Here is an 11763-nt window from a genome sequence, read left to right on the forward strand (position 1 = left end):
ATTGCATAAAACAAGATAAAGCAACAAAGCACTTACTTCAGGGGTGGAACAGTAATCGGCACAAGTCACTTACGGTTTTTTTTATTTCAGAAACACAATATGAAGAAAATGTTCTTTATTTTGTCGAGAGTCGGTTTAAATCATGTGGACATTTTGTGTTTAATTCAGAATTACTTAATGAAGGTGTGATACACATTCATTCCACTAAACAATTATACTTAAGAACATTAAAACGAACATTGAACAACACAGAAAGCCTGATATATTTTATGTGTTGTATTTATTGTTGTGAAACTATAAAGCTATACTGCTGTTAACAGTGTCCTTTGTTCTTTTTGAAACTCATTTTACAATTATAATCCATTTCCTGTAACTGTGTGTGAGGGCATCTTAAAACTGGAGTGAAATTCATTGTGTGTGTGTGTGTGTGTGTGTGTGTGTGTGTGTGTGTGTGTGTGTGTGTGTGTGTGTGTGTGTGTGTGTGTGTGCGTGTGCGTGTGTGCATAACATATGCTAATGAAACTGATTCAGATGTAAATATATGGGAAAAACACAAGATAGAAGTGCATTATAAAGTACCTCAGAGAGACATTTGTGTAAAAGTAACGATATTTGGCAGAGGTTTAAGTCACTTATTAGTTTAGTTATTTGAGTAAAAGAGTATTTTATATTGATTATTGGTATGTCAAAACTCAATGATACTAGTTACTGTAGCAACCCTAGGAATCAAAATGTATATTCTGATTGGATGTAAAGCTAAATACTGTTATATTTTATAAATAGAAACCATTGAAATAATATGACAGCTAAGTATTACAAATTGTGCCATAAAACAGTGCCTTTTGCATTGATTAATTATAGGAATAGTAAGACATTGATTGAAATAAATTCCAAAAATACTGTTACAAACTCAAGTAGACACAGTAAACCCAGTATCTGTTATATAATAACACTGAGTGTGAGTGACTAACTCACTAAGTATTGGGCAGTGTTTATGAGAGCAAAAATAGAATAACTTTGCCGATGGCTCTGGGAACAGTGATTCAGAGGCTACTTATTTGTCCTGTCGTCATCCCTTTTCCACTCTATTATCCAATCAGGAGCCGGTGACGCGGGCTGTTTTGTGACGGACGTGCAAATTGACCAATAGCGTGCCTGAGTATTTTTTACGTCCACGCCCTTAGCCGGACAGTTCTGCATCCGCCTTCTCTGCTAACCTTGTTGAAGGAAGTAAAGTCTGTCAAACATGAGTTTTCACTACGGCCAGGTATCTAAATACTTTACTCAATGTTAATTATACCAACATGTTAATATTGTGGAATAACTGTATTATCTGTTGTATTCCATTAATGAAACGTAACTAATACTAACTAACGCAACGTTAGCCATTCATTGGTTTGCTACTGTATGGATAGGAGTAAACGATGTAAGCTGTTGCTACTTGTTAATAACATTTAGTAGTTTGTGCTAGCTGTGGGTTTTATATTTAACATTGCTGGAGTTGTAGTTAGCGTTAAACAATACGTTTTAGCTATTATAGTGCTCCCGTTTGATCTGAGACTTGGTTATCTCTGTTTTGTACATTGTATTGTAGTCTTTCTAAGCAAAGTATCGATATTTGCATGTGTTTTGACTTATGGAAAATATATTTCCAAGCAGAAGTAAAAGTGCCTCACTAAACGATTACTCCTGCACACAAAAGTACAGAAGTATAATAGAAAAAATGTTGAATTTAAAAAGTAAAAGTGGGGAAACCCCTTTTCCAGGGTCTAATATTAAGCCTTCTTAAAGCCTGTATTAAACCGTCTGATTATTTATACTGTAAGCAACAGTGGGCTTCATATATAACACTATTAATAATATTATAGTATGAATTCATACAAATAACAATTCAATTTATATTCATCCTTGGTGGTGCCTTTGGTGATAATAACAAGGCATCTTAAAATGCATACAAGCAATGTGTTTTAGATATATAAAAACGTGTGGTACACAAGTTTATTGTCTTGCTTTTTTTTATCTCAAAAGTATAATGGCCAGTTTGTTCCTTGTACATACTCTTAGTGGACTTGTGTTGTCTGTCCCTGCAGGGCTATCCAGGAGGCAGCCACCCACCACCCAGTGCCCCATACGGGGGGGCCAGCGGTCCCTACGGGGGACACCCCTCAGCCCCATATGGAGGGTCCCCACATGGAGGATCCCCACATGGAGGATCCCCACATGGAGGGTCCCAACATGGAGGGGCCCCACGTCAACCAACAGCTCCTTATGGTGGCTATGGTGCCCCAGCTCAAGGAGGGCAGTATGGACAGGGACAAGGGGTTGCCCCCGCCGGGCATTATGGGGGTTACGGTGGACAACCGCAAGGAGGACATTATGGACAGCATGCTCCTGCAGGTGACTCTTAGCTATTACTGTAGGTGGCTTCTGCCTGTGGGAGTTAAACAGGCATATTCTGAACATGAGGTGGCTTCTCTCTTTCCTCTTCTTCATCACTTCTCTCTCATTTTCCCTCCCTCTCTGCTGGGATGATGGATAGAAAATGACTTGCGTTCCCAGACCGTCATGTAGAGACAGGGTTCAGTTTGTGCCCCTCAGCAGGATTACACGGCTGGAGTGATGACTCTGGTAATACTGAGTGAAGGCTAAACAGAGTAAGAGACAGATAGGGTAAAGATTGTGTTGTGTGTGTGAGTACACGGTTTCCCGTAGCAGCTAAGCCTGAAAGCCAATGATCACTCCCCACAGGGACAGATCCCATCAGGTTCTGGCCTAAATTGTCACCTGTCCCTCTCTACCCATTCATTTTTCTGACAATCAGCCCTCCCCCACTCCTCCACTTGTCCTACACCATTATTTCTAACACCCCTTTCTCTCCCTCCATTCACTTTCTCTCAACCCTTGACCCTGCACCTACCTTTGCTTCACAACCTGCGCCTTATGAAACACTGAGACTATTTAACTAAGGTTGGTGAAGTATTCTTTAAGAGAATCCAAACTGGTTTCACAACTTTTGAGATGCCTTATGTTGCTGTTTTTTCTATTTACTGGAAGATTATACAGTATTTTAGTTAAATTAATAAGATACAGGATTTTTTTTACATTCTATAGTTGTCGTAAAGCATTAATTCAACCTTGATCTCACACAATTGTAACATTTTGTTTCTGTTATCCACACATTCCTACAACAACCCAACACTGTATCAACTAATTGTATACTGTACTAAGCTGTAGAATTACATTTGGCATTTTATTTTTACGTTTAGAGAGTTTTTTAAATCAGTGCTTTCTAAGCACCACAGCTTAAAGATTGAGTCAAGCACAGATGTATTATTTTTCGTGATCATTTTCCTGCTTGAGAGAGTGCTCGCAGCTTTGACTCTCAGGCAGAGTGTTTCTTCATCTCTCAATAAATAAATAATTGTTTTGCATCTGAATGAGGCAGCCGCTTCATTTCTAAGAAGCCTGAGAGTTTCAGTGAAATATTGACTTCTAAGAAATAGATGGGAAGTAATAAAGAGAATAAATAAAGCTAGTCCACTTGTTGGAAAGCAGTGAGTGGTATGCTAGGAAAACAAGCTTGGAAAGAATGCTAAGAAAACATTCTTTTTGTGATGGGCATCTTCAGTTCGTCTGAGCCACCATCCAATAACTACTCTGATTGTTCCTCTCTCTAGGTAACATCCCTCCCGGTGTTGGCCAAGAGGCGTTCCAGTGGTTCCACACTGTGGACACGGACCGCAGTGGCTACATCAATCTGAAGGAGCTGAAGCAGGCACTCGTCAACTCCAACTGGTCTGCTTTCAACGACGAGACCTGCCTCATGATGATCAGTAAGTCACACAGTCACAGCCAAATAACATGGCCTACAGTGTGTTGTTTGATTGTTGTTAAATTCTTTAATAGTGTTTCTTGAGGCAAAGTGACACAATGTTCAACTATGTTAAATACTTTAAGAGAGCTAAATGGCTACAGCAAAGGTGAGGAAGAAGGTTTGTAGAGTGGAAGCTCTGGACATAAGAATATAACACACCAAAAAACACTGTTCACTGAAGTAAAACATTTGATGTCAGTGCAACAGTATAAGATACAGAAAACTTGCCTAAAGTAAGTCCAGAGCACGTGTGCATTGTCCCTTTTTAAATAGATATATATTACAATAAAAATGTGTTTGAATATTTTTTCTCACCCAAAATAAACAATTTAGCAGAGGACATTTAGACCTTCGTTGATTACATGTCATCCTCATGTAAGTGATCTTTAACCTAGTCCAATATGATATACTGTAGCAACCCTCAGAAGAAAACCCACTGATAGCGCATAAACTCACATATCACATTACAGGTTATCCTATATGAACTGATGGTACATACAGTAAAGTTTACTTCTACATTATATAGACTAGAAATTCCGGTAGACAGTAGTCAGCTTAAATAACGACTGAGTCATGTTGTCTTGTTGTTTGTGAGCTGCAAAGGTATCCGGACATTCCAATTGGGTTTGCCAGTGACTAATGTTTCCTATTACCTTTGTGTGCTACTTTCAAGAAATTCAAAAAGAAGTTCCATGATGGAGGACTTCCTGGAAACATTCTGGAAATGCATTTCGCCTTGAAAGAACGGGGTAAACTATAACGACGTGCTGTGCTTTGTGTTTCCTTTCAGACATGTTTGACAAGACGAGGACGGGCCGAATGGACATTTTTGGCTTCTCTGCACTGTGGGAATTCATGCAGCGGTGGAGGGGGCTCTTTCAACAATTTGACAGAGACCGCTCAGGCTTTATCAGTGGCACGGAGCTACACCAAGGTACCCTCGTTTGTGTGTTAAAGATGCTACAATTAAGTTGGATATGGAATCATTTTGTAAATAAAAATGACCATAATAGAGTGGTGCAGTGATGACGTATTTTTGTAGGCCGACCCGGAAGTAAGCTGCGCAAGGGTTCCCTCGACAAAAAAGCAACAGGATTTCTCCAGAGGATTTTGGAATATTGTAAAAAATAAGATCTGTGGAAAACAAACTTGTTTGATAAATGTTTTGTTCTGCCGGATAATCTCCACATGTCTACCCTACTTTTATAATGTTCGAATCTTAAATCTAATCGCCAAATGCTAACGTTATGCTATAAACCAGTGGTTCTCAAACTTTTTTCAATAATGTACCCCCTTCGGAATTTTTTTTCAGCCAAGTACCCCCTGATCAGTGCAAAAACTATTTGTTAGGGAAAAGATGCCTATATAAAGAGGTACAGTGCTGCTGCACCATCAGAGTCTGAGTTATTAAAACAACAACATTGTAACTGAGAAACACTAAAATGCTACATTTCAATTGTTTACAATCCATCACTAAATTCATGGCAAACCAATTTTAATATCATGCAATAACACTAAGACGACATTAGTTGCATTGAACTGATCTTTTTAATAAGTTGTACTTACAATGTAGTGAAACATGGGTTTGTGCTTCACTGAGGACCTTTATCATTCTGACAGGAAGGCCACTGCAGAATTACACTTTGCGTTTTGAAACTATGTGTAACTCTGTCAATATAAAACCCACACTGCTCAAACTTCGTTACTTTTCCTAAAATGTGTATATTTATTTATTTATTTATTTTGGGGCGTGGGGAATGAAGAGAACAAAAAATATGAGCATTTTATGAGCATGGGATTTTGACCCCTCATTAAACATATGCATAATGCTGCGCTATACTTTGCAGCCACAAGCCGTTGCCAAGCAACGCTTATTGTTTAGGTGTCCTTTGATAAGCAGGCAGTCTTATAATTAGCTAGAACTAGCTAGATCTGATAGATTTGGACATAAACGCGAGTGAAGTATAACCGGACGCGAGAGAGAGATCAGATCAGCTGCTGCTGACGGAGAACACGCAGCTCTTCCGGATCAAAGCTCCGCCGCTGTGACGGACCGGTGAGCGGACCAAAATACAGTTAGACATTACATTACATTACATTACATTACATTACATTACATTACATTACATTGCATTTAGCTGACGCTTTTATCCAAAGTGACTTACAATAAGTACATTCGACCAGGAAGACACAACCTTGAAGAAAACAGAATCATATAAGTACATCAGGTTTCATAGAGCCAAAGATTTCAAGTGCTACTCAACTGGCTTTAGGTAAGCCAGCCCTTTATTAGTATAAAAGTGCTTCGTTAATAGTTCTAACGCTCGAAGTGGAGTCGAAAGAGATGAGTTTTCAGTTTGCGCCGGAAGATGTGCAAGCTAACTGCCGTCCTGATGTCAATGGGGAGCTCATTCCACCATCTTGGAGCCAGGACAGCAAACCCACGTGTTTTCGCCGATGGGAACTTGGGTCCCCCTCGCAGCGAGGGCGCAACGAGTCGTTTGGCTGATGCAGAGCGTAGTGCACGCGCTGGGGTGTACGGTTTAACCATGTCCTGGATGTAGGAAGGGCCAGATCCATTCGCAGCATGGTAAGCAAGTACCAGTGTCTTGAAGTGGATTCTAGGAGTTACCGGAAGCCAGTGAAGGGAGCGGAGGAGCGGAGGAGCGGAGTGGTGTGGGAGAATTTAGGAAGGTTGAAGACCAGACGAGCCGCTGCATTCTGGATGAGCTGCAGAGGTCGGATGGCACATGCAGGTAGACCAGCCAGGAGGGAGTTACAGTAGTCTAGGCGTGAGATGACGAGAGCCTGGACCAGAACCTGAGTCGCTTTCTGAGTCAGCTGGGGACGTATCCTCCTGATGTTGTAAAGCGTGTATCTGCAGCAACGGGTTGTAGCAGCGATGTTTGCAGTGAAGGACAGGTTGTTATCTAGGGTCACACCCAGATTCCTTGCAGTCTGAGTCGGGGAAACAACTGAGGTGCCGATGTTGATTGTCAGGTCAAGAGTTGGACAATCTTTTCCCGGGAGGAAGAGCAGCTCAGTCTTGTCAAGGTTGAGCTTGAGGTGGTGAGCAGACATCCACTGAGAGATGTCAGCTAGACAAGCAGAGATGCGTGCGACGACCTGGGTCTCTGAGCGGGGAAAGGACAGAATTAATTGGGTGTCGTCAGCGTAGCAGTGGTAAGAAAAACCATGCGGGCTAATGACTGATCCGAGCGAGTTTGTGTACAGGGAGAAGAGGAGGGGACCAAGAACAGAGCCCTGAGGGACCCCCGTAGTTAATTGACAAGGGTCGGACTCAGACCCTCTCCAAGTCACCCTGTAGGTACGGTCTTTCAGGTATGAGGTGAGGAGGGAAAGTGCAGAGCCTGAAACTCCAAGTTTTTGGAGAGTGCGAAGGAGGATCTGATGATTCACCGTGTCGAATGCAGCAGACAGGTCCAACAGGATGATGACAGAGGAGAGGGATGCAGTTTTGGCAGTGTGCAGTTCCTCCGTGACAGCAATGAGAGCAGTTTCTGTGGAGTGACCTGCCTTGAAACCAGACTGGTGCGGATCCAGAAGGTTGTTCTGATTGAGATAACAGGAGAGTTGTTTAAAGACAGCGCGTTCAAGTGATTTAGACAGGAACGGGAGGAGAGAGACAGGCCTGTAGTTTATAACATCAGACGGGTTGAGAGTGGGTTTCTTTAGGAGAGGGTTTACTCTTGCCTCCTTGAGACTGTTTGGAAAGTGACCAGAAGTTAGAGAAGTGTTGAGGAAATGGGTGAGAAATGGTAGAATATCAGGAGCGATAGTCTGAAGGAGGTTTGAAGGGATAGGGTCCAGAGGACAGGTGGTAGGGCGGGCAGAGGTAATGAGGGTAAGAACCTCACTTGGAGAGAGAGGGGAAAAGGAGGTTAGTGTGTTGGTGGAAGGAAGGTCTGGTGACCCAGCGGTGAGTAAAGGTGAATCCGAAAAAGAAGAGCGAATATCATTAACCTTTTTTTCAAAGTGACCTAATACACTTAGCTATTTCATCTACTCTGGAACTAGCTAAACTAGTTATAAGAAATATGTGTGTTCTTTCCTGTCGGGTCACTTATTACAGGTTCAGCGAGCTGCACGAGACTGACGGGCTGTCAGGAGAGGGAGAGGAAAAGAGAGCACCCCGTTTATTTTCCCATGTTATTATCCAGAGTTACTGTAAACCAGGGGTGCCCACACTTTTTGGGCTGGTGAGCTACTTTTGAAATGACCAGCTCACCGAGGTCTACCAACCAAAAATAAAATCCCAAATTGCAAGGGTTGCTGAATAACACGTTTTATTTATACATGGGATAATAGGGCTGCAACAAACGACTAATTTGATAATCGATTAATCTATCGATTAATTTAACGACTAATTGACTATTCAGACTATTACTGTATGGCTTGCACAATTTCTCAAACCCTCTTGTTTAGCCATCAACTTTTAGATTTAGCTTGAGGTTGTTTTAGGCATGTGGAAACTAACAATGAAGACAATAAAGATGAATACTTGATTCAAAAATACATATATTATTAAATTAACAAATTGTGAACAAAACTAACATTGCTTTTTATTTAAATTAAATAAATAATATTTCACATCAAAAGAAACAACAATGTTTTAACAAATCGTATTAAATAATCTGATGACAGAACTGTGAACAGAATAGCTGAAACTTTAACAAAATAAAGAGTAACTCAGTTTCCTATAATCATTAACCCATGTTTGAATCATTGAGTTAACTGCGTGTGTTGCTGCTAGCATACATAACACCTGACGTGGAAACGTTACTCGTGGATGGGGCTGCAGAGCTGCTAGAAAGACAGTCGAACCCGGTGCATTCCTCCGTCTGGATGTGGTGCACTTTTGCTAAATGTTTGACACATTGCTCGTGTTACCGCCCTCACATGCTGAACTCTCTTGGCAAGGAGCATTGTCCACCTCAAGACGGGTAACATTTAACCACACCTTGGAGCGCTTCTCTCCGCCATCTCCTCCGTGTGTTGCTGCTTGTAGCAGCCGCGTGTGTGTAAACTGCCCCGCCCCCTCGCGCACAGACGGGAGAGAGATCTCGTCTCGATTGGAAAGATCGAAAATACACCGACATTTGTTTGTCTTTTTGCATGTTAGAAACGAGTTGGCGACACTAAGATTGCGAGATAATATTTGTGTAGCAATAATACATGACCTTTCTCAACTCGCTACTCGGAGGGAAGTCGCTGCTATGCCTTGTGAACACTCCGATAATGCCTCTCCACGTTACCTTTCTTTGGCAGAGCGACGCTTGCTTTACAAATAAGGCAAATAACCTTTGAATGTGACATCACAAACAAATATTCTTCCTCCCATTCTGTGTGGAAGTGGTATGTCTTTAGCTTCTTGCTCGGTCCTGCACTCATTTTGTTGTTTGTCTCTTGTTTGTCTCTTTAACTTAATTTGAGTTTTCCCGGCACTTGACTGATTTTGTATCGCTTTGCATTCTGGGTTAACAGACTGGAAAGCGATAGGTCGCTTTTTCTGTCAATCAAGTAAACTCCTGAATTAAGTGGTAGGGAGGCCAAGGGAGGAGGGATCAAAACCTGTTTTGTCTATTTTAACGGAACAGGATTCTTTTTTTATGAATGACTCGCGATCTACCAGCATTGCCCCCGCGGTCGACGTACTGGGCACCTCTGCTGTAAACCTTTGAATAAAGTAGTTAATCTACTATTAGTAGTTTGTTTAAATGCATTACTTATGTTTTTTTTTACCATTAACATGAAATAAATCTCACGTACCCCCTGCAGTACTCCAACGTACCCCTAGGGGTCCGCGTACCCCCATTTGAGAACCACTACTATAAACGAACTACAGCAGGGTCGCTGCTTCAACGTCACGCCAACTTAAGATTCATATTCAAAAATACAGCTTCAAAATTGTACAAGTTGAAGCGTTTGTTTTAACAGTTTGCAGGAGGCAGGTACTTGCTTTCAAGCAGAACAGGGGCAAACAAACTGAGAGCGAGTGTTTACGTTTCCGGTGTAATGACGTACAACGTCCTCGACAACTAACTTCTGTAGTCCTATTCAGCCACTTGTTAACAACCATCGTTTTTCAGACACGTAAACTCTTCAGAAATCACCAGCGGGGTCACTGCTGATGTATTAAATGTCGTAGAACAAAACGTGAGCCGTCTCTTAAATGTGTGTCAACCACAGACCTTATTTCCAGCTATTTTCCAAAAACATGTTCAAAAAACCCATTGACTCTGAGACGAGGGAACCGGAAGTGGACTCCGGGTTTTAGGACTCGTTCCTGCACCACTCTATTGGAGACAGCTGTCTTCTACAATTATTCCATCAATGTTGAAATGACTAAAATCCACTTGTTTTCTCTTTCCTCTGTCCCTCTCCTGTCCCCAGCGCTCGCTCAGATGGGCTACAACCTCAGCCCCCAGTTCTCGGAGACGTTGGTGCGGCGCTTCACCGTGCAAGGTGGAAGACCCGGCATCCAGCTGGACCGCTTCATCCAGGTGTGCACCCAGCTGCAGAGCATGACGCAGGCCTTCAGGGAGAAGGACACGGGCATGACCGGCCACATCCGCCTTAACTATGAGGACTTCATCTCTGGAGCCATCACCAGGCTCATGTGATGCACTGTGGATTCATTGCATCATTCCATGTTCAGGTCCTATTTTCTCAGTTTTTAATGCTCTACCATAAGTGCCAACACCTGCTGTTTAATACACAGTACATCAGGTAGAATGCATTCTTCCATGGCTTGTGGCTGTATGTATAAAAAGCCTTGAAACCTCGCATTTATTAAGGTGCCCTTACTGGATGTTTTTACTTTGTACGTATAGGTTTCTTTTTTGATTGAATAGTTAAACTGACATTCAAGAGAGTACCTGTTTACACATGTTTCATTCTAAAAACTTGAATAGAGAAGGTAGATATTAAGTGAAAACTCGTATAATTTCTCTGCTCCTACAGTAGAGTGCCTACAATCAACTGTTAACAATAATTACGCTGAGTTGCAAATGTATTCCCTCGCAAATTAACATGTTCCTGTTCTATTTAAACAATAGCCTTTTAAATATATGTACATCAGCAATATTCAGCAGGGTATTCCAATGCAATGATTAGCTCATTTCACTGAGCATTGCTTTTTATTGTTATGCATGTAATTAAGCAAATAAGGCCAAAGTTTATTATGTCAGTATTATTCCACTCTCACTTTAAGTTGAGTGTCAAAGCTCTATAACTACGTGTTTAATAAAATAATTATGTACTATTACTTTTGCTACATTCCCCTCAAGCAAGCCAGTGTTGACCATCGATTAACAAAATGTCTAGAGATAAGTGACCTGACAAAAGTGTTTCCTATTAAGTTTGCCAATTTCCCCTCAATGAAATGGATCTTCTGTGTTTACGGATCCAGTTCTTAGAACATAATGCACTCCACTGAGGTTTGTTTTCTGAAATCAGTCATGGCCAAAATGGTTCTTAATGCCAAAAACAAATAAATGATTTGATATCACATTTTGAGTGTTCGTATTCTTGCTTGATAACCATTTATGTATGTAGTGTTTTAACTGTACGGGTAAGTATTGTGTAAATGCAGCAGTAATACCAATACCACTTTAGACTGTCACCAAGACAAATTCAGCACATTTTTATGAGCTTGGCAAAAGATTTATTTTTCTGGTCCAAAATGGAAGAGAACAGTAACTGATTCCTTGAACTGAGGGATATCACTTAAGAATTTATATTTTATCTCAGCAAAAGTGCAGTTTTTAATGAAGTGGACTGTATTGTCTCTAAAAGCCTTCATGGCTAGTAGAAATCCAATCCTTACTCATGACCTTTGACCTGAAATCTCCCAAATTAGTTACTAA

At 41.2% G+C, this 11763-nt stretch overlaps 1 protein-coding gene across 1 annotated transcript; it reads left to right on the top strand.

The window, feature by feature from the left end:
* The first annotated feature begins 1169 nt into the window (after positions 1-1169).
* On the top strand, positions 1170-11407 carry pef1 (penta-EF-hand domain containing 1). The gene is made up of 5 exons (XM_034236662.1): positions 1170-1267; positions 2091-2397; positions 3678-3833; positions 4665-4808; positions 10289-11407. The coding sequence occupies exons 1-5, from the start codon at positions 1247-1249 to the stop codon at positions 10516-10518; spliced, it is 858 nt and encodes a 285-aa protein (XP_034092553.1). The 5' UTR covers positions 1170-1246; the 3' UTR covers positions 10519-11407.
* Positions 11408-11763: the final 356 nt, after the last annotated feature.

Source organism: Gymnodraco acuticeps, unplaced genomic scaffold, assembly GCF_902827175.1.
Source record: "Gymnodraco acuticeps unplaced genomic scaffold, fGymAcu1.1, whole genome shotgun sequence".
Lineage (NCBI taxonomy): Eukaryota > Metazoa > Chordata > Actinopteri > Perciformes > Bathydraconidae > Gymnodraco > Gymnodraco acuticeps.